At 39.6% G+C, this 24,953-nt stretch overlaps 1 protein-coding gene across 1 annotated transcript in view; it reads right to left on the bottom strand.

Annotated features, from left to right (window-relative positions):
* LOC134802315 (segmentation protein cap'n'collar-like) overlaps positions 1 to 24,953 on the bottom strand; it is a 183,006-nt gene that overhangs the window by 151,684 nt on the left and 6,369 nt on the right. The window contains exon 2 of the mRNA XM_063774907.1: positions 6,380 to 6,478. Coding sequence (XP_063630977.1) covers positions 6,380 to 6,463 — 84 coding nt within the window. The 5' untranslated portion in view covers positions 6,464 to 6,478. The remainder of the gene's footprint in view (positions 1 to 6,379; positions 6,479 to 24,953) is intronic.

The following is a 24,953-nucleotide window of genomic DNA, read 5'->3' as shown; positions in this document are numbered from 1 at the left end:
CCGACCAAGCCATACGTCAACAGGTTTATTTTAGGTATTATAATCCGTTTGTTACATTCTATTTTTCGATGAGGTAAATTGTAGCTCTCACGTGGTACCACAAAATTGGTCGGACACAGGAACCTGCCAACACAGGATTTGGCCGACCACTTTTTTTTTTACTGTCCTCAAAGGCAGCTATCGTACCATACAAGTTTCATACGATTTTTCGATAAAAAAATTTTTGATGTTTTTTTTATAAATTTGGTCGGACTGCAAAAACTGCCAGGTTAAGGTGAGGCCGACCAAGACATACGTCAACAGGCTTATTTTAGCTATTATAATCCGTTTGAATCATTCTATTTTTCGATGAGGTAAAATGTAGCTCTCACGTGGTACCACAAAATTGGTCGGACACAGGAACCTGCCAACACAGGATTTGGCCAACCACTTTTTTTTTACTGTCCTCAAAGGCAGCTATCGTACCATACAAGTTTCATACGATTTTTTTATAAAAAAATTTTGATTATTTTTTTATAAATTTGGTCGAACTGCAAAAACTGCCAGGTTAAGGTGAGGCCGACCAAGACATACGTCAACAGGCTTATTTTAGCTATTATAATCCGTTTGTTTCATTCTATTTTTCGATGAGGTAAATTGTAGCTCTCACGTGGTACCACAAAATTGGTCGGACACAGGAACCTGCCAACACAGGATTTGGCCAACCACTTTTTTTTTACTGTCCTCAAAGGCAGCTATCGTACCATACAAGTTTCATACGATTTTTCGATAAAAAAATTTTGATGTTTTTTTTATAAATTTGGTCGGATTGCAAAAACTGCCAGGTTAAGGTGAGGCCGACCAAGACATACGTCAACAGGCTTATTTTAGCTATTATAATCCGTTTGTTTCATTCTATTTTTCGATGAGGTAAAATTGTAGCTCTCACGTGGTACCACAAAATTGGTCGGACACAGGAACCTGCCAACACAGGATTTGGCCGACCACTTTTTTTTTACTGTCCTCAAAGGCAGCCATCGTACCATACCAGTTTCATACGATTTTTCGATAAAAAAATTTTGATGATTTTTTTATAAATTTGGTCGGACTGCAAAAACTGCCAGGTTAAGGTGAGGCCGACCAAGACATACGTCAACAGGCTTATTTTAGCTATTATAATCCGTTTGTTTCATTCTATTTTTCGATGAGGTAAATTGTAGCTCTCACGTGACCCAATAAATCTGGTCGGACTGCAAAAACTGCCAGGCTAAGGTGAGGCCGACCAATTTTTTTTTACTGTCCTCAAGGTCAGGTATCCTACCATACAAGTTTCATTCTATTTTTCGATGAGGTTTTTTTTGATGAATTTTTGTCCAACGTTTTTGCCATTTGTACAAAATCTGCCAGGTTAAGCCTAGGCCGACCAAGTGCGTTGGAAGCTACTAAATGTCAGGTACCTCTACAGGGTAGGTATATTCTATTTTTTGATGAGGTTTGTTTCATGCAGCCGGCCACCGGACTAAATGCATTGTACCCGAGTGGATATGACGTCCGACTTTCAATCCGGAGGTCGCGGGTTCAAATCCTGGCTCGTACCAATGAGTTTTTCGGAACTTATTGTACGAAATCTCAGTTGATATTTACCAGTCGCTTTTCGGTGAAGGAACATCGTGAGGAAACCGGGCTAATCCCAATAAGGCCTAGTTTCCCCTCTGGGTTGGAAGGTCAGATGGCAGTCGCTCCCGTAAAAACAAGTGCCTACGTCAATTCTTGGGATTAGTTGTCAAGCGGACCCCAGGCTCCCATGAGCCGTGGCAAAATGCCGGGATAACGCGAGGAAGAAGACAGTCTGTGTCACTAGTAAAAGTGGGTGAATACTAATAGTAATAACGTATCAGAGTATAAATAGATGTAACTATCTTGCCAACCTGCCTACTAGGTTGGAAAGAGTACAAGTGTCAGTCAAATTAATGTGTAAACAGTCTATTTAGAGTTAAATAAGTGGCAGCTACATAATTAGAACACTCTCACTAGTTACGACATGTGTAATGACAGAATTACTAACTAGGCCTGTCTAACCATTTTTAGGGTTCCGAACCCAAAGGGTAAAAACGGGACCCTACTACTAAGCTCCACTGTCCGTCTGTCTGTCTCCAGACTGTATCTCTTGAACTGTGATAGCTGAAAATGATTTGCTTTACTTTTATTTAAAATACTTAAAGATACAGAGTATAGTACTGATAAAAAAATAATGGGAAAGCCATCAAAATGCTAAGAATAAAATTTTATCTGTTGTACTGGTATACATGTCGTAGTCAGATCGTATAATCCGCCGTATTACATTACGGCTAGCCGTTATCAAAAACAGGGGCGTTTTGAAATGCGGCGGTTCGACGATTAGCCGGATTGTCATTGCGATACGTTCTTCAATAAGGCGGCCAACGTTTAGCCGCATCGTACTACTATTTTAGATTGTAGAGTGACCTGTTCTTTCGGTCGCCCACGTAACCGGAGTTTGACAATGTTTGCAATTTAATTTATTTTTACCATGGTCCCACTGCACTACATGTGTTTCTTTTCCAAAACATTTCCTTCACAACTTAAATAGAAGGAGCCCCGCAAGCGGGGCTCCTATTTCTGGGCGGTTTGCCCTTCGGGCATCTGAAGCTACCTAACGAACCTAACCTACTTACCTACCTACGCTTTTTTCCCCAAAGTGTAATGTTTTCACGGACGTCTCACTAAATCAATAGGTAGGTAGGTTAGGTTCGTTAGGTAGCTTCAGATGCCCGAAGGGCAAACCGCTCAGAAATAGGAGCCCCGCGAAGCGGGGCTCCGTCTAGTTAAGTTGCGAAAGAAATGTTTTTTGAAAAGAAACAGTCAGACGAACTCCATTTTTGATGGACACCCCAGCGTTTGTCATGCAGCGCCACGGGTGTTAAAAATTAAGTCACTGTGACATTTTATGTCAATGTAAAACTTAAACATCTTTAACATGTCTTAACAAAAAAATAGACATAATTAAAGAGATATGTTATCCTGTTACAGAGGTGTAAAGACAAAAAAAATGTGGCCTGAGTTTGACAGCTAAACAACATTGTTTTGTGGTAGCATATGTATAGAGTTGTATTAGTAAAATTCGAGGCACTATTATTTTTACACATTACACCTCTACTACTTTCAATTACTCTTTGGCAGAATGCACGGGGCCTAGTCTGTATTTAAATAAAAGTAAACAAAATCTACCCTCAAATGGCTCCTTATGCCAGTTGAGGGTAGATGAAAACATTACATGATCAAATAATGTAGGTTAAAGTTTTGTATTTGGTTGGTTAACCACTAAATGTTACAACTACCTGAAAATTTACAAATAATTTGTTTACATGTATTTAAAATCAAAAAAAAACAGAAGTGGTTGTTTTGATTTTGAATTTGCAACCATTATGTACATAATTAAAGTTCAAAATAGATTGAGGAATATGTACAAAAATTTGTACACACGGTCTTAGTAGGATAAGCAGAGAACAAGTTTCTAGAGTAATTAGGTATTGTACATTTTATAGCCGGTTAAACATCTTTGTCAGTAGAAAAAGCATAGAAAAAGGCGCGCAAAAATGAGCCCTGGGTTATGATAGATAGGTAAAGAAGCGCTGGTGGAATAGCGGTAAGAGCGTGTGACTTTCAATCCGGAGGTCGCAGGTTCAAACCCCGGCTCGTACCAATGAGTCTTGCGGAACTTATGTATGAAATATTTGATATTTACCAGTCGCTTTTCGGTGAAGGAAAATGTTGAGAGGGAACCGGATAATCCCAATAAAACCTAGCTTCCCCTCTGGGTTGGAAGGTCAGATGGCAGTCGATTTCGGGAAAACTAGTGACTACGCCAATTCTCGGGATTAGTTGCCAAGCGGACCCCAGGCTCCCATGAGCCGTGGCAAAAAGTCAGATAACGCGTGGCAAAAAGGAAGATGAGATAAATAGGTAAATGAAGTCAATAAACCCTTTGTCCTAATATTAATACACTAATTGCGTTCCTCTTGTGCATAACAGATTCTGATAAGAACTGATCCAACTGATTAGATAAAAAACTAACAACATCGCTTTGTCTAAAAAGGTTATCACAATGGTATTGAAAAAAAAACTTCGTTATTCTACACGATTTTCAGACGAAAGAGCCATACGTTTTCCTGCTTTAAAAAAAACAAAGGTGACTAAGGCATTCGCTAGGTCAATAAATTGAGGTTAAATCTTTCATATTATTTTGGTCTTGCAAAGAGACTTTAGAACTCCAAGCTCGATAACTATTCCGTTACCTTCGATAGTTCTCCAAACCTACAAAAACAGGTGAGATTCGGTGGAAAAAACAGCTAGAATCGCAGTTAATGTAACCCGCAATTTCACTGTCACTTCACGAGAGAAACGCACTGAAATCCACTCTTCTATGTCGCCGGTTCGCAGTCAAAACACCGAAAGAACATCCAAATTCAAATAAACTGATACGAAACAATGATTTCAACAATATTTTTCAAGTTCTCACTACACATAACCGCACTAACCACAATACTTGACGATATCGAAATCGTTTTGCAACTGACTTCCGATCGAAGAACTATGAACACGTCATGCTGACAACTAGAGCGGGACAACGCTATCTAGCAAAACGAAAGGTACGACATAAGTCGACCAAATTAAAGAGCTTTGCAATTCGTAATGTTACATCACACACGAATGATTTTACACTATGAACGGCTTATTATGCTACGATAAACCGGCTTCGTTGTCTTCTAACTATCGAATACTAGTTGTTCTTGTCACGGTTAAACAACGTTTACCTTATAATTATAATGACGAAGCAAGTTATGAAATATAAATGATTCTTCTCGATTAATGCACAGCTGATCTAGCAATTTTTAATAACAGCGCCATCTTTCGACGAGTAGCGGAACTTGTCGTCAAGTGAGCATGTGTGAACGTTTGGCTATTCTTTAGTAGATGGCGTTGCCATCGCTATATACTTTTTAAACCTTGCTCCCATCAAATATCGCATGCATGGTCTATTATTAAATAATTGTACAAAATTGACGGCAGATTAAAGGTATGGTGCTCAATTTGTGGCCAACATGTGATTACATGGCATGTACACAAACAGGTAAACAGATACCGTAATTACGTACAAACTACTTCGAACACGGCAAAGAAATAATGTAAATAGTCAGTTGACCAGTTTTTCCTCATATTTGTATGATAAACCGAGTGATGACGCACGTTGTTACCCGCTGATGACTCTTGGCATGTTCTAAACATCTTCGATTTCATGTTTATGAGTATAAGTATTCGTATTAATATTTGTGGGATATTCTTTATTCTCAATGCCTAAACCAATGATTTCGGTACCTAAGTAAGGTAGGTTGGTTGAATATTCATTCACAAAATGGGTAGGTATGCATTTTTGCAGCTCGCTGTAGGTAGGTAAGTACCTAATATTTTTCCAAACCTTGCGTCTTGCATCGACACATGTGTGAAATTCATTAATATATTAGATTTGTTTTATTTTACTATGTTTCTACATGAATAACTTAAAATGAATGCCGTAAAAATAATTTTCACCGTTGGTTAAAATTCTCCCACATTTTAACGTTTGAGAACCTGTAAACAGCATGATGACGTAGGCCTGTGTCAGTTAGGTCATTCGCGAATCTCGGAAGAGAGTACCAGGCGGAGTATATTATTATACCATGTCCACAAATTAAATATGGCTCCGTGATTGCATCATTTAATTTGTAATATTAATCTTATTTAATCGTTCAAGTGTTACAACAATCGTGACTCACAATGTGGTAAATTTATTATTTATTCAATAATAAATAGACATTGGATGGATTTTGGGTTTTTATTGAAGATCATGTAAGTAACCTCAACAACCTCTCTCAACATATCCACGGCGACATGAACAACTGCTGCGCATTGGTCTGCTAAATAGTACAGCCTAGTCTCAAAATAATGCTATAGTATAGGTGACGAGAGGACCTATATGGCTTACTACTTTGAATAATTTATTTTTAGTTTATTTTATATAAACATGAGCGGATAAAACGACAAAGAAATTAGAAACATAAAATAAAATAAATAAATTCTTTACCACGAAAGGGGGGCCTCTTCATATAAGGCTAATTTAGACGATGCGATAACTCGCACGCGAGTTTCATTACATTGCGGTTTTTTGATTGGTCGGCTGAATTGCAACCAATAGTCCTCAATGTACTAACTAAAATCGCATACGAGTTCACGCGCCGTCTAAATCAACCCTAATGCTAACCCGAGACCCCGCGAGAGTCAGCGCTGATCTTCCGGCTACATTTGTAGGCCACGATCAGCGTACGACATTGCTGGAAGTACATACCTGTATATACTTCTTGCTGATGGAAGCCATGTCCTCAGGGTCTGGGCTGAGGCTCCTCATCGTCGGCAGCACATCATCCAGCATGGTGGCCAGCGTGGTCTGGAATGGACGACATTTTGTCAGAAACACGGGGGAGGTATAGCACGTGACCGTTCATACAAAAAGAGAAAACGTTTTTCCACTTTTAAATATTGTCCATTCTTCATGATTTTTTAATATGTTAATGACACAGTGATAAACTAGGTTTATGGGTTTTTCGTTTTTCAAAATTTGCAATACATAAAAAAAGCGAAACCTTTGAACCTAGAATATATTATGCTGAAGCGATCGACATCAAAATCGAAGTGATTATGTTAAGATTTAGTTAATAGTGAAAACCGTTTTCTCCTGAAATGGAAATTGTATGGAAAACGTACCAGAGAACAGAGTATTTGAAAAATCTTATCGCTTTTTAGATCACAATACGGTTGCCAAAAATTTAATTAGCAATAGTTTTTGACTCCCTTAACTTTGCGATGTCTACAGGATAGATACGAACGAGTTATGTTAATCATAACTGTAAAATGTGTATGACCCAAAAATATTTTCATGTAAACTGTTGTTTAGACTAGACCATATGGCTCGCACTGTCAAAAAGTTATAAGATCGCATGTAGAGCCAAGCTCTACATGCCCTAACTTCGCAAACTCTACACCTTAATCTAAATATGTGGCTACGAGCCAATTTTTATCTAAATCGGCTTAGGGGCTGTCCATAAATAACGTCATCGATTTTTGATGAAGTTTGACCCCCTAAAATCATCCAAAAATCAGGGTTATTCCCACTAGTTACCACCAAGTTTTTACCAGTGGTAACTACTGGGAATTTTTTTCCCATCTTTTACCACTGGTAACTACTGGGAATAAAAATTCCCAGTAGTTACCACCAACTCGGTTTAGTGGTAACTACTGGGAATTTTTATTCCCAGTAGTTACCACCAAAACTTTGTTAGAGTTAAATACTAATAAAAACAGTAGGTATGAATAGTATAAATACAGTTATTTTGAATTACCTAATAAAATCACTTGAAAAATCATCTAAATGGATTATTAAATTTATCCTTAAGTACATATATCATAGTTTTTGTACTAGTACAGGTTAAACTGTTTCAATATTTTTGGTCACTTTTAAGTAGTGTCCGACCGAAGGTTCGGTTTCGGTTTCGGTTTCGGCCAGTTTCGGCCAAAAAATCATATTTCGGCTGTAGTTTCGGTTTCGGCCAAAAAACGGCCGAACCTTTCGGCCGGGCCGAAACTTACGAAATGGTACTTCGGACAAAGACCAAAAGTTCGGGAATAAGTAGGACAACAATATTAATACATATCTACATATACTGATCGGAGTGAATGAGATAGCACTGTCGCACGTAGCCGTTGGCCGAGTATCAGCTCGGCCCGAGTCGAACGATGTCTTTTTCGCTCTTATTCAGACATTTTTCTATCTACCTCTAATGGCATATTTTATGCGAGGCTAACGGCTACGCTCAACTAGGACCGCAAAGTTGATTTTATCAATAGTTAATATTTTGCGAAGCTGAACAGCTGACAATTGATTAAAACGACGAAAAAATCCTTAAAAGTGTCCCCAGTACAGTTTTTCATACGAATGCTCGACCTTAGCCTCACTTTTTACCTCAATTTACCATTGGTTTGAGTTCCACATGTCCTCTACTTCAGCTTAGCCTTTGGCCTCGCTGCGCCATGCTCGGCCTGCGGTCTCGCTTTTTAATACAATGGACATTGGTTGGAGTCTGTGCTTAACTACTTATCCTGAAGCCTGAAGCACGGCTTTGACTTCGCATGAAAGTGCGCCTCACTGGGGCACTTCGGACCTTTAAGTCCAGGTGTAGATCGGAACCCGGCCTTGCGATATTGTTAACAAAAAAATTCGCGCTCGCTGCGCTCGCGTTTTTGGTTGACCCTGTATCTACATGTTAGCTTGACTGGTGAATGAATAGAGTTAGACCAAGAAAATTCTGCAATGATTTTGATAGCATACGCAATGCTACTAGTGCAAATATTATTTATACGTCATAATTTCATAGAAGTTTTAACGTTTAAAGTAACACTTGCACTGCATGTGTTATCAAAATCGTTGCAGAATTATCTTGGTCTAACTATAGTAATTTTCTTAAAAAACTGCTAGTAACATCAATTTCAAGGACATTGGGTGTTGACAGCCCCATAATATGTGTGTAAAAGCGGTTTTATGACATTTTTTCAACGATTTTAACGTCTACAAAAGTTTCGGTTTCGGTTTCGGTTTCGGCCGAAACTAGAGCCAAAGCCGAACATTCGGTTTCGGTTTCGGTTTCGGCCGAAACTAGAGCCAAAGCCGAACATTCGGTTTCGGTTTCGGTTTCGGCAAAAAAACATGTTTCGGTCGGACACTACTTTTAAGGGAGTTTACTAAAACACTAATCGACTTATAATTATTAATTTAATTACTCTATATATTTATACTACACTATTTATAGTGTTTTTACTAGTATTTAACTCTAACAAAATTTTGGTGGTAACTACTGGGAATAAAAATTCCCAGTAGTTACCACTAAACCGAGTTGGTGGTAACTACTGGGAATTTTTATTCCCAGTAGTTACCAGTGGTAAAAGGTGGGAAAAAAATTCCCAGTAGTTACCACTGGTAACAACTTGGTGGTAACTAGTGGGAATAACCCAAAAATCATGCTTCGAATGACCCCGTTTCCTCCTACGTCATGCTACCATCATCCGATGTCCAGACCCCTCCCCCCTAATTTGAAATGACGTAATTTATGAATAGCCCCTTAGTTCAGATATGTACCGGGGCTATAACCGCGAAAATCGAAGTTCGCAAATTGCGGGCATTTTTCTCTGTCACTCTAATTACGCCTTCATTGGAGTAAAAGAGAAGGATCCCCGCAATTTGCGAATTTCGGTTTTCGCGGTAGCCCCTCTGAACCCCCAGTGTAAATTTCATTCCCTATCGTGACGAGCGTTCGCGTTTGCGTTACGTCTATTTTAGTATGGGATTTTGAACAGCGCGCCAAGCGGGACGTTTTGGAAACTCAAAACCCCATAGAAAACGACACTTAACGCAAACGCGTACATCACGTCACGCTATCGAATTAAATTTACACTGCTAGGGGTACAGAGACTGATAATATTGCACATAATATTTATAGATAGATAACGTTTTATCTGTTTCTGTTCTGGTTAAATCATTTCTAGTATATTTTGACTATTTACATGTACATACATATATATAATCACGCCTATTTCCCGGAGTGGTAGGCAGTGACCACGGATTTCCACTTGCTACGATCCTGACCGATGAGATGGCCGATGGGGTCGAAAAGTGCTCGAGTGGAGACCACGGACTAGCAAGCGCAGCGTAGGACGTCCACCCACAAGATGGACAGACAACCTTGTTAAGGCCGCCGGAAGTCGCTGGATGCGGGTCGCTTCCAACCGGTACGAATGGAGGTCCAAGGGGGAGGCCTATGTTCAGCAGTGGACGTCTTATGGCTGAGATGATGAATGATGATGATGACGATCCTGACATACCTCTTTCGCTTCCTTCACTTTCATAACATTCCTCATACACGCTCGCCGGTTTAGGGTGCCCTTGACAGTCTTGACCTAGCCTTTCTTCAGGATTTCCCCGATCTGATCAGAGAAAGTCTGCCGAGGTCTACCCCTTCCAACTCCCGCTTCTACTTCTTCCTTTAGAGCGTTTTCACATTGTCCGATCCGATATCGGATGTAGGATCCTACATCCGCATAGTCAGGCCGCGCGGGGGCGGTCACGCACACTACAACAAGCATTATGCCTACACATACGTACAGAAACAAAATAAATATTATCGGTCCGACATCTGACGGGGGGCTCCAATCTCCATGGCTGAACTTATCGGAAACGTCTTTCCGATATCGGATGTCGGAAGGCGCCTATGACAAAAATAGCTGCAGGAGAATGCCTTATTGTATGTTATGCAGTTTATAATAGTAATAAAACATTTATTTACATACAATATATATCTATATATATACAGTGGTACTACTAAACGAAATTAATAACTAGCTTAAATCTAAAATAGGCCCTTGAGGCATTGTACCAAGGATGCTGGCGGCATTTCCTCGCTGTACCGCAATGCTGATGCGTTTATAATAGTTATGTATATAATAGGGATTGCAAACCGGATTGATTTTCAATTCGGCCGGATCCGGCCGGATTTTGGCATCAATCCGGCCGGATCCGGCCGGACCGGATCCGGTTAGGTATAAGGATATTAAAGTTAATTAAATGGCATATTTTTCAAGTTTTATGCGTTATATGAGAAACAAAGGGTATTTTTACAAATGTATTCATAAAACAACAATGAAGTTAATAAGAAATAACTTTTTAACAATAAAATAAAACTAAGTATTAAAAAGTGTCACATAGTCAATCTCAATTTAAAAATAAAATATGAAATCTAAGTCATTTATTAATTTTATTATAATTAATCATTCACATTCTGCTCAAATTTATACGTTTACAATAAAAAAATAAATTTGATTAGATTCCAAAGCCTGTTAATGGGATAATTATGGGATGGGAAATGGAACTCCTTGAAAGGACAAGTTTTCGTAACTGTTCTTTGATGGAATTATTTGTAACGCTGACATCCATTCTAGTAAGTAACAAGATATTTTACTTTTAACCAAAATTGTATGAAATGCGTTCCAATATTATCTTGCTTTCATTTTTTATCCGTGAAAATTGGTTTATAGCCTAAATCACAAATAAATAAATAATTCATGAATAAATATTTGGGGACAATTTTATACAGATCGACCTACTCGTAGTCCCAAACCAAGCAAAGCTTGTAATATGGGTACTAGCTAGCTCTAGGTAGTACTACTAGGCGACGATATATATACGTATAGTATATTGATAAATCCATGCTTATATACGTAGAAAACACTCATAACTCAGGAACAAATATCTGTGCTCATCACACAAATAAATGCCCTTACCGGTATTCAAACCCAGGACCATCGGCTTCATAGGCACTCAAGGCAGGGTCACTGAATGGTCACTACTCACTAGGCCAGACCGGTCGTTACAAATGCCTTCCATGGCATCTCCATCCTTTAATGTTTACTTCTAATTATTTAAGTAATCGTCGTATCGTGCCGATTCGTGCCACTAACATGAAAGAAGAGGAAATCCTCTTCTGTTCTCAATCATCGTCATATTAAATATCTTCTTATTTTACTAAATTTGGATTTTTTCATTCGTTCTTTATTCTGTTTAACTTCTTTCTTCTATCCGTCGCCTTTATCTCACTTAAAACGCGCAGTGGGTGCTGCGTGCGGTCTTTTTTTCTATTTTCCCGGATCCGGTCCGGATCCGGTGATTTCAACCGGATCCGGTAGCTCCTAAAAAGTGCCGGATCCGGCCGGATTACCGGATCCGCCGGACCGGATTGCAATCCCTAGTATATAACGAGGAGGCCTTCGTCCAGAAATGGATGATTCCCGCGTAACAAACAGGGTTGCCAACTCCAATTTTTTTTTACCCCTAGAGCTCAACTTAAAAACCCATATAACTGTACCATTGTTTTAGAAAACCCACTAAATAAAAATAAAAGAAATTATACGTTTAATTATTTATTTATTACACATACAAGACATACACATATGTATTTTTGAAGTGAAAACTTCTTTAGCGGCGCTGTGCACTTTTTGAGGTGAAGAAAAAATGTTAAACTCGAGACAGCGTAAGGCGTAACGCGTAACCCCTGCTATTTCGTTTGTATTCACCAAAGAACTTTAGTCATAACGTATCATAATCAGGTCAATTATTTAAAACTGGACTTTTATATTAAGCAATAAAGCTCAATGTTCTAATCTTGTACGGGCTGAAATACGAGGATCTCACAATTACTTACATTCTAACTTTATATCACTCCCAACCAATATAATTCAATAAAGCTACATCTTGATGAAATCTCTAATAAATGTGAACTATATAGTACTGGTGAATAAAACTCAAAATATCATGACCAAATATATTTAGATGCGAGGTCTGCGAGGTAACTTTACAATTTCTATTCGAATTTTAAACAATTAACGCTGCAAATTTAAGCTGGCCAGCAATTTCGGAACTAAAGTTTTTCAATAGAAAGGAGGATGGGTCAATTATACATAGTGCTGCTAGTCATTGAGTTTTCACTTCTGTCGGCACTCCCGGAGTGCAACCCACTGTTTTTTTAATAAAAATTTTATTTATTTATTATACATTTTCCAGAATTTCGTACATTAAATCATTTTCAACCGGTTCGACATTTTTATGATCGTACATATGAAGGTTAAATAGTTTTAACATTTTATTGCTGGGAGTAAATGTTACGCAAGATCCTAATCGCTGTAGTGTGAAGCGGACCATCATTGCTTTGCAGCATTTCTATGGATAATATATTCCGCAGCTTATTTTCCACTATGTTATAAAAATTCCGTATCTATATATATAACACCTCCCGACCCGACAAGTGGGCCCGACGAAAAGTATGGTCTAAACCGCCATTAAAGTGACGAAAGATCATACAACCATGTTACAAATCACTGTATAGCGTAAATCGGAACGTTCAGCCGTGTATTTCCTTCTCAGTCGAACTTGCGAGTTCAAGCAACACAGAGTGGGATATACTATGGTATCGATAACGTTTCATTTCAAGTATAGTATGTTGCTTCTCACATCGTGAACACTTTTTCCATATCACACAAACATGGCATAGAAAAATCCCTAAAAAAACCACTAAAACTATTTAGCCCCTAAAAAAACCCCTAGCTGGTTTATTTCCCCTAGATCTAGTGGTAAAACCACTAAGTTGGCACCCCTGGTAACAAACTAATTGTTACCACTTAATTGACCGAAGCGAAGCGAAGGTCTACGTTTTGACTCGGGCATTTTGCTTTCGTATGTCCGGATGTTCTCCTCTACAGGTCGCAATTCTTAACCGATTCTCGTGAAATTTTGTGACCGAATTTTATGACTAAATATTTTTTTTTTGTCAATCCGGTTTTTGGAAATTTTTAAAAATGGCGGAGTCGTGATACCTGGCGCCTAAACAAATAGTCGTATCGATATCATAAGACTTTTTTCTTTTTGAAACATGTTTACAGAGTTAATAGCAAAAAATGTAGAAAAAAATTATCGCTGGTTTAGGCGGTATTTAGATATTTAATTTTAACTAATTTTAATTTGAGAAGGAGTAGCTAAATTTCGTCAACCCATCTAAGAACTATTTGGCTCAGTTTGTAAACGTTCGCTTTTTCTGTTTGCACAGAGGGTCTGGGTTCGATCCCCAGTAATTGTATGCTGGGATATTATAACTTTTTGTATTTTTTTACACATAAATTTCGTATTGTTTTTCTTTAATTTACTATACACCGTGTTTTTATTGAATTCCGTTAACTTCGGGGTATAGTTAAGTACGTTTATAAGAACTAAATGGCATAGTTAATTTTCAAAAAAAAAAATTTTTTTTGTTTTCTTTTTTGTTTTTTTTTTTGTTTAAAAAGTAATTAAATGTAGCATATAGCGTTGTTGTAACACGGGCATTACATTTAACTCAACCAAACAATTGAAATCTGTGACATATCAATGTCATTTCGTACATCAATCGACCGAGATTGTACTTAAGTTTAGTAGCAAATGTATGAACTCATTCTAAACACTAATCAATATGTAAGCCGGCCCTAAGGCAAGTGTACACGCTTGTAGAGGCCTTATAGTAAAAAAATAAATTATGGATTATCTCCGAAATGGACTTAATTAGAACATCGGTGTCTTTGAGAAAGTTACTTGATTTAAGCTCAGGAATGCACCCTTGAAATTAACGGAAATAAAAAAAAAACACGGTGTATTTAAAGCTCTTAGCACCATGTTATTTCAAGCTCTGCTCGCGAGGTCTACAGCTCACAGAGCCACTAGTTTTAGTATTTTAATTTGTTTTTTTTTTTAGTTTTATACGTAAATAAGTTAATAACTATGTACCTACTTTCAGGGACATAAAGGCTATTTATATTTTTTTATTATAACGATGGTGGAGAACAAGCATATGGTCTATCCAGGGCCGGATTAACCCTAAGTCAAAGTAGGCAACTGCCTAGGGGCCCCGCCTCGGCTAGGGGGCCCCGGCGGCTCAGCGCGCACCAAATAATATTTTGTTCCATAGGGTCAAAATTCATAAGTAATTTTTTTATTCTTAAAATAATGAGTATACTTTGTTATTGCTTTTTTTTTCGATCAATTCTTTAAATTAATGAAATACTGTAATAAAATTGAAGCAATACGTTACAGTTTACGGGGCGTATTCTGCGTACCTGTTGTAAAGTTGTAATAATAGGGGATTTCAGGAAAAATGGTTCACTTTTATTCGAACAACCAACAACTTTCGTGTTATTTCGACTCAGAATCACGAGGACTATTGATTAAAACCAAGAAAAAGAAAGAAGACGAACGTGTCCCCAGTTTTTCATAGGAATGCTCGACCTTCAGCTTCACTTTTTACCTCAATTTACCATTGGTTTGTGTTTCACATCTCCTCTACTTCAGCTTAGCCTTTGGCCTCGCTGCGGCCTGCAGTCTCGCTTTTTAATACAATGGACATTGGTTCGTGTTTGTGCTCTGAACTATTTATCCTGAAGTCTGATGAAGCACGGCTTTGACTTCGCATGAAAGCTCGCCTCACTGGGGCACTTCGGACTTTTAGGCCCAGATGAAGATCGATACCCAGCCTTTTAACACGCTTTCACAATTTGCGATATATTGTTAACAAAAAATTTCGCGCTCGCTGCGCTCGCGTTTATTTTTGGTTCTTTAGTTGACCCTGTATCGTCTACATGTTAGCTTGACTAGTGAATGAATAGAGTTAGACCAAGAAAAGTCTGCAATTATTTTGATAGCATACGCAGTGCAAGTGTTATTTATACGTCATAATTTCATAGAAGTTTTGACGTTTAAAATAACACTTGCACTGCGAGCGTGCTATCAAAATTGTTGCAGGCTTATCTTGGTCTAACTCTAGTAATTTAAGTAATTTTAACATATGGAAATTATTTATTATTAGGTTGATTCTAATCATGTGGCTGGGCGTTTGGTCTTATGGTCGGACAATTGCTGTTCAGCCTCGCAAAATATTAACTATTGAGAAAATCAACTTTGCAGAACTGAGCTTAGCCTTTAGCCTCGCTTAAAATTTGCCATTAGAGGTAGATAGGCAAGTGACGCTGAAGCTCACATCTTTGGTATTGCACTGGGAATTGGCCTTGAGCCTAAAGGGCTCTCCCCACACTTGACGCGACGCGGAAGCGGCAAAAACCGATAGAATAAAGCTTTATGTCCACGCAATAAGAGCGAAAAGAACATCGTTCGATTTGGATCGGCTCGGCCTACGCCTGAAAATTGAAATTAAAAACGCAAACTTAAACTTTCCCTGTACTAAATATGCTGTGTGCAGAATTGATTGTAGGGGGCCCCGAGCCTCGCACTGCCTAGGGGCCCCGACATGCTTAATCCGGCCCTGGGTCTATCTGATGGTATGCGTCGTAGTTTACAACGGCAGCTTGGACCTGCTTATTGGCCACTAATAGAAGTGGTTTCTTAACACATTCATTGCCACTAAGTGCTACGGGTTACGCTCGTAGCGCGTGGCCACGGTTTCGCCGTATGGAGCGCGTAGTCGCTACGAACAGTGTATCCGACAGTCGGGTTCTTGGCCCTGAATGTGTTAAACTGTCATGTCAATTACTAATATTGTAATTTTTAGGGTTCCTTACCCAAAGGGTAAAAACGGGTCCCTATTACTAAGACTCCGCTGTCTGTCTGTCCGTCTGTCTATCTGTCCGTCCGTCTGTCTGTCTGTCACCGGGTTGTATCTCATGAACCGTGATAAGCTAGGCAGTTGAAATTTTCACAGATGATGTATTTCTGTTGCCGCTATAACAACACATACTAAAAACAGAATATAATAAATTAATCGTAGGTATATGATTCATAATTATTACATATTGGCCGTGACTTATTTTTCAAAAGTGTTTTTCAATAAAAAGTCACGTCAAGGTTGTTTACCTTTTTTCTAATGCTAAAAAAACCAACTACCATATATAATCCTGATTTATGGCCAATCAGGTAAAATAACATAACCAGTTATTGACTACATCTAACTGTCCCCGCGTCAAGATGTATCTAATTTAACAGGTTATGGGGCCAGTTATGGGCGGTAGGTATCCATAATCATTATTTTATTGGATTTATATGACTTTGAAAAACACAGTTTAAAAATACGCCATTTTCGGGGTACTTCGGTATATACGTACGTGGTGGTAACTAGTGGGAATAACCCGACAAAATCGCACTTCGAGCAACACCACAGAATAAATACCTAATAGTACTATCGTACAGAAAGGAAACTTTCTACAAAACAGCAGTTTGACAGCGATTCAGGGTCGGATCATGATATCATGATATCCCTTTCTAACTTATGGCCTATTATCCCTTTCGGCTATTTAGAGTTGTCAAAATTCAAGTCATTATCTGATCTGTGGTCGTGCACGCAAAGGGACGTCAAGTTGTTTCAACCCTAATAATTGCTCGGAGCAATGCTTAGCCGAATGGAGCCGAGTTTGCCCGAAGACGTGTCGGAAGCCGGTGTTGCCAGTGGGGAGACACTCCTGACTTCGGGCAAACCCGACTCCGTTCGGCCCAGCATTGCTCCGAGCAATTATTAGGGTTGTCACCATTTGACGTCCTTTTGTGTGCACGACCACAGACAAGATAATGATAATGGCTTGAATTTTGACAACCCTAAATAGCCGAAAGGGATAGTGCCATACATTAGGAAGGGACAGCATGATTCGACCCTGAATCGCTGTCAAACTTCGGTTTTGTAGGAAGTGTCCTTTCTGTACGGTAGTACTATTATTTATTCTGTGCTTTTCGTACGGAAGTTACGGAACCCTAAAACTCTTAAGGCCCCTGTACACAATGGGCCAGCGCCGGCCAGTCCCAGGGACGCAGCCATGCGGTAGAATGAGATAGCAATATCACTTGCTCCCTCTAAAACGCATGTACGCACGCACCCTGTTCCGTGCGCGCACTCGTTACGGTCGGTCACTGTCACACACCCCGCGATATAAATTAAAGTGTAACATGGCGAAATCGACACTAGATTCGCTTGAAAAACTGTTAGTGAAGTACATAAGTCCTATGGAACAAAAGTTTACATCAGTGATGAAAGAACTGAAGAAACTAGAAGACAAAATCGATAAGTTCGAAGCAAAATTAGAAACAAAAACTAACAACGGAGGTAGCACGATCACCGAATTACCGGCCCTAAGCGCAGGCGACGAAACGTCAGTGGCGGACACACCTACAGTGACAGAAACAAGTCACGCAAGTCATACGCGCGAGGCGATAACACACACAATGACAACTCCCACCACGGGTACTCAGGCGCTCGCGCCGAGTTACGCAGCGCTCGTCTCTGCGCCGCGTAGCAGTCAGCGGGCCACCGTGCCGGCAGTTACACCACTGAGTAGGCCTCCACCGACGAAACCTATGGTTCCTGTGCAGTTGAATGTAAAGAAAAACCAGAAGACTAGCGACAATGGGGGACGGCAACCCCCAAAACGGAATCCCCCGCCACCGAAACGAGCCGTTATAACTGGCAAGGGTTGTTTAGATGACGCACTGCAGACCGTTGAACGAGTGCGAAAACTACACGCTTGCTTTTTTAAGCCAGATACTACGCCGGAACCCAAGTAGCATGGAAGTGTCGGCAACATCAATATAGCAGCCAATTAAGAACTTAGAGTGATTTAAGGGACGTATAAGAGTGTCAGAAAAGATTTAAGCTGTATAAAAGGTACTTTACAGACATTATACAGCTCAAGCTGTATAAAATCATTATAAAGGATTCTGCGGAAGCATGGGGTGCTTTATCAGAATATAAAAAATCTACTATAAAACTAAAAGTGTTGTGAGAGACTACAAGCTAATTCTATCGTAAAAGCTGTATACAGGCTGTATTGTAGTAACACTTGGCACTTTTAGCTGTACAAAAGTATCTGTCAACTCCGTTTTAAAACATTAAGTGTTATGAAACACTACAAGCTAATTTTATCGTAAAAGCTGTATACAGGCTGTATTGTAGTATCACTTGGCACTTGTAGCTGTACAAATGTATCTGTCAACCCCGTTTTAAAGCTATTTCTTATGGCGTAATCTTACTCTCCTATAAGAATAGTAGTTGTATAACTTCTGTCTGTAAGGGTATTATAAAACCAAATGAATAAATGGCAGCTATAGTACAGCTTTTTCTGTATTACTGTATACTGTCGCTTATAACAATCTTTTGGCGTAATTTTACACTCGTATAAGTATAGTAGTGTAATGATTTCTGAAAATAAGTGTATTATAAAACTAAAGGAATATATGACAGTTACAGTCTTCTTCTTCCTCGCGTTATCCCGGCATTTCGCCACGGCTCATGAGAGCCTGGGGTCCGCTTGACAACTAATCCCATGATTTGACGTAGGCACTAGTTTTAGTTTTTTAGTTTTTACGAATGTTTTTAATGAATGACAGTTACAGTACAGGTTTTTTATTTGTTATACGGATCTCTAAAGAGAATTATAACTTATGTACGGAGAACCGAAATACAGCCAAACGAATACAAATATTCTATTATAAAACTGTTTTAATTACAAAAGCTGTAAAAGACACTCTATTTATTACACAGCACAGCTACTAAGATTATAATGCTCTCCAACTATCCTGTAGGCTGTTTAAAAATTGTCGCCATTTTACAAGAAATAAAAAAACGTATTTGTAAATATAATTAAAGAAATACTTGCAAATATTTAGCAGACTAACGCCGTGTTATGATTACCAGCTAAAATAAATTGTTTAGCCTTAGAATTAATATTTATAAATATTTTTGATACTCTAACCTTAAAAACAAACAGTAACTTTACCGATTTTTGATATTTTCCTTATGGTTTCTCTTTGTTATTTTGCAGGCGCGTAAATATTTTGCCAGAAAAGATACACAGGTTCACAATAAATAATAATCCGCACTTACCAATAATGTAAAATTCCATTCAAGGCCTGTATAATATTTACTTTTACTTTTACCATCCACTATAACACTTTATTGTCGCCATTACTATATTACGAATGAACAAGATTAAGACATTTTAGTTTCTTAAATGATTATTATTCTCTTGTAATTCTTTCTTATAACTAATTTAAAACTTATATTCTTATATCGTACTTATAAGAGATTATCTGTAGTGTTAAGGTTTCCTGTTACACCGAAATATAGCTGTAATGCAGCTATTATGCAGCTTATGTATTGCTTATACAGCTACTCTACAGCTCTAATAACGCCAAAGGCTGTATAATTTGGGCCCTTTTTTTACTTATAAGGGCTGTATAAGCGCTTATACAGCCTTTGTACAGCCTAACTGTACAGCTTATAGTATACAAATAAACTTGAATACAGCTTATATACAGCTTGCAATGCTACTTGGGAATCTATTATACAGTTTATGAATAAAAAACGACCAGGCGTTTATCACGCAAATAAATTACAGCTAACACATAAACATTACGCATCCTTTTCAATTACAGTACCGTGTAGCCTATTCGAATATTTTATGTTAGCTGAAAACTGGCCACTGGGTACTGAAGTTAGCGAGTGGTTTCGGCACGGCGCCGGGCGCGCGAGAGCCGCGTCCAGCCGCCGGCGCCGCGACGCCGACGACGACGCCGATGCCGCCGCCGCCGCGCCGCGCGCAGTCCGCCGACAATGACAAAGACCACTTGATCTTATGCCACCAGAACATTAGATGCTTAACTAACAAAACCAAAAAGTTAGAAGTGCTATTAACAACTGATTTATCTTGCGATGTACTTGTAATGTCTGAACATTGGCTCCAGGGCCAGGAATTAGTATCTGTAACACTTAATAATTTTAATTTAATATCCCATTTTTGTAGGTCAACAGTAGGCCACGGCGGAAGTTGCATTTACGTTCGTACCGGCATTAAGGTTGTAAACAAACAAGAGTATTGTGATTTATCGATAGAACAACTATTTGACGTCTGTGCCGTACAGCTCGTTACAGAAAATATTTTAATAGTTGCAATATATCACTCGAACCAAACCGACGATATGGCTTATTCGAAACTATTTGACAAATTACTTACAAAAATATCTAACGACGGTTTGGACGCAATTATAATGGGTGACATTAATATAAATCTACTTAAAAACACTAAATCACAAAAAGAATTAGTCGATACATTGCCTAGACACAATTTTTATCAGTTAGTCGATTTCGCGACACGGGTGGCAGGAGATACAGCGACACTATTAGACCATGTGTACTCTAACCTCCCCGCGCAGCGCGTCGTGAGCGTTGCAGGCGTCGCGACGCATCTCAGCGATCACGACGCGCAGCGTGTGCGAATAACGCGCGCCGCGGCGCCTATGCCGAGGTTTGTCGAGCGACGATCCATTACTAACGCTAATAAAATTAATTTCGTAACCGCCCTCGAATCAATCGATTGGACTGCGGTGGTGGAGCGGTCGGCGAAGGATTGTAATGCGCTTGCGAAATCACTATTAAATATTATAGTCGACAAATTTAATATATGTTTCCCAGTAAAAAAACAACCCTATCTCAAAAAATGTAATACCTGGATCGACAGCGATATATTAAATTTTAAAAATTTACTATTCGATATACTACATATACAAAAATTATTTCCGGATAACGCGGATCTTACTAGTGTTGCCGAAAGTTACTCCAAAAAATATAATGCAATGCTCAAAGACAAACGGACTAATTACTATTCTGATATTATTCGTGACCACCCGAACAAAGCTAAATGCATGTGGAATATAATATCTACGGAACTCGGCCGTCGAGACCGCGCTAGGGTTGACTTTACAGACCTGCTGCGAGACACCGACGGAAAGGACTTTAGTTCCAAGGAGGCTTTGGTCGATGCACTGAACATCGAGTTCACGACAGCCGCCAGCAGGTGCGGCGCGCCGCCGGCCGATGTGACGCGCGCGCACGCCGCACTGCGGGCCGCCGCGCCCGCAGCCGATGCATCACTGCGGCTAACACTGTTCTCCCCAGGTGAAATAGTATTACTACTGAACAAGCATATAGCCCCTAAAAACAGTACAGACGTCTATGGCATATCACCTAACCTACTTCGATCAGCCGTACTACCTATTGCACCAATCGTAGCATACCTATTTAATTCCTGCATCAGAGAGGGTACGTATCCTATGCCTCTGAAAAAGGTTAAAATATCGCCCCTTTACAAAGGTAAAGGGAAAAAGTTCGATATGAAGTCTTACAGGCCGATATCCCTAGTTCCTGCCATCAGTAAGGTTCTAGAGGTAGGTTTAAACAAAAGGCTGCTATCCTTTATCGAACAGTGCAACGTGATGACTGAGAGACAATACGCATACAGGGCGGGGCGCGCCACCACCGACCTGGTGCGCGAAGTGGTGTGGCGCGTGCTGAGCGCGCGCGAAGCGGGCCAACACGTAGCGCTGCTATGCTGCGACCTCTCGCGCGCTTTTGACACCGCAGACCACCAGCTCATAGCCGACAAGCTGAGTTTCTACGGTATTCGCGGCCCGGCCTTGTCCCTGCTAACATCATTCATGTCTCACCGCTCGCAAGTCGTTGTTGCGGAAAACGGAAAGATCACATCATCTGAGATGACGAATGTGATGGGCGTGCCGCAGGGCTCGTGCCTGTCGAACACTCTGTTCAGTTTATTACTCAACGACCTGCCCACCGCAATACACGACGCAGAGATATATATGTATGCAGACGACGTCGCCGCCATAGTTACTGCGCCGACCACGCGAGAACTGGAACACAAGTTAAACTCCGTAGTCCAGAGGCTTGAGTTTTGGTTTAGACTGAACGGCTTAGCCTTAAATAGAGATAAAACTTGTTACCTCACATTCCAGCTCAATGGCACGGCGCCGTCGCCGTACTCAGTCACTGCTGAACAAACCGCCCTGCAGATGGTCCAATCGGCTAGACTACTAGGCTTCCAAATAGATAGCGGCCTCATCTGGGACCAACATATCGATGAGATATGTTCTAGGCTTGGCCGAGCATGCTTTGCGCTCCGTCGCCTCGCGGGCACCGCGTCCCGTAGCGTCGTGCTATCGTGCTACTTTGCGACCGTCCACAGCCTCATCACCTACGGTGTGGAGCTGTGGGCGCGTGCTGCCGATGCCGATCGAGTCTTCAGGATGCAGAAGCGGGCGGTACGCGCTATTGTGGGTGTGCCTGATGACGTGTCGTGCAGGGAGTTATTTAAAGAATTGGATATTTTGCCTCTTCCCTGTGAGCACATTTTCCAAGTTGCTCTCTTTACATATAAACACTACGATGCGTTTAGACAACGAGGTGTGAACGAATCCCGCGCGATGCGTAGCAACAAGCTTGCCCATCTCCTCGTCACTCCCGCACACAAACTGCGCAAATCAGAAAAGTCGGTATACATCTCGGGCCCGTCTGTGTATAACAGACTACCTAACGAAATAAAAAGAGATGCAACTTCTGCGGTGGTCTTCAAAGCTAGATTACGCAAGTGGCTTCTTAGTCATATATTTTATTCTGTAAACGAGTTCTACCAACTCCCTACTATATAACTTTCTAGTCAGTATTTTAATGTTTTACTGTAATATTTAAATCAAATAATGATACAATTCAATTTAATTTATCTAATTTTAAATTAGATATAGACTGTACCTGACATGTAACTTGGCGTTATTAATAAAGTATTTGTATTTGTATTTGTATTTGTATTTGCATAAATGCGTCCCCCAGACAGATGCTGGCCCATTGTGTACAGGGCTATAACCGCGAAAATCGAAGTTCGCAAATTGCGGGCATTTATTCTTGTCACCCTAATTACGCCTTCATTGGAGTAAAAGAGAAAGATCCCCGCAATTTGCGAATTTCGGTTTTCGCGGTAGCCCCTCAGGGGCCTACTTATATAGGGCTGCTATTTAACTGATCACCAGATTTAGTAAAATTTCATACCAAAAAAATATATTTTACCACCCTAAAATAATGAATGATCACCAAAATTATAACACCATTTTAATATGAAATGATTACCAATTTTATTACATTTTACTATCCTTTTAAAGAAAATGACAGCAAACTAATCATTATTAACCCAAAAATTGTAAATGATTACCAAATTTCAAACCCCATTTTAATGTGAAATGATAACCAAATTTTTACATATTGCTATCCTATTAAAGAAAATGACACAAAAATAATCATTGTAAACCCAAAAATAGTAAATGACCACCAAAATTGTAACCACATTTTTATTAAAAATGTGCAAATGTTTAATATAATACTATTAAATTAATTATTCCACTTCGTCACCTTTTTCTAGTACCATTTTATTTCTGTAACAGTCGCAGTTCTAACCTAACTTAACCCACTTTTCTAGTAGCATTTCGTTTCTGTAAGGGTCGCAGTTCAAACCTAATCTAACCCACTTTTCTAGTAGCATTTCTTTTCTGCAAGGGTCGCAGTTCAAACCTAACCTAACCCACTTTTCTAGTAGCATTTCGTTTCTGTATGGGTCGCAGTTCAAACCTAACCTAACCCACTTTTCTAGTAGCATTTCTTTCTGTAAGGGTCGCAGTTCAAACCTAACCTAACCCACTTTTCTAGTAGCATTTCTTTTCTGTAAGGGTCGCAGTTCAAACCTAACCTAACCTACTTTTCTAGTAGCATTTATTTTCTGTATGGGTCGAGTTCAAACCTAACCTAACCCACTTTTCTAGTAGCATTTCCTTTCTGTAAGGGTCGCAGTTCAAACCTAACCTAACCCACTTTTCCAGTAGCATTTCTTTTCTGGAAGGGTCGCAGTTCAAACCTAACCTAACCCACTTTTCCAGTAGCATTACTTTTCTGTAAGGGTCGCAGTTCATACCTAACCTAACCCATTTTTCTAGTAGCATTTGGTTTCTGTAAGGGTCGCATTTCAAACCTAAGTAACCTAACCTAACCCACTTTTCTGATAGCAGTTTGGTTCTGTAAGGGTCGCAGTTCAAACCTAACCTAACCCACTTTTCTAGTAGCATTTCGTTTCTGTATGGGTCGCAGTTCAAACCTAACCTAACCCACTTTTCTAGTAGCATTTCGTTTATGTATGGGTCGCAGTTGAAACCTAACCTAACCCACTTTTCTAGTAGCATTTCGGTTCTGTGAGGATCGCAGTTCTAACCTAACCTAACCCACTTTTATAGTAGCATTTCGATTCTGTAAAGGTCGCAGTTCAAACCTAACCTAACCTACTTTTATAGTACCATTTCGTTTCTGTAAGGGTTGCTTTCTAGTAGCATAACGACATGCTACTAGAAAAGTAGGTTAGGTAGGTATGCGGTGCAGGGTACGGGGGGTTGAGCGGGAGGGGCTAGTAATTTTGGC

This window comes from Cydia splendana, chromosome 24 (assembly GCF_910591565.1).
Source record: "Cydia splendana chromosome 24, ilCydSple1.2, whole genome shotgun sequence".
NCBI lineage: Eukaryota > Metazoa > Arthropoda > Insecta > Lepidoptera > Tortricidae > Cydia > Cydia splendana.
This window is presented reverse-complemented; position numbering and strand designations above follow the sequence as displayed.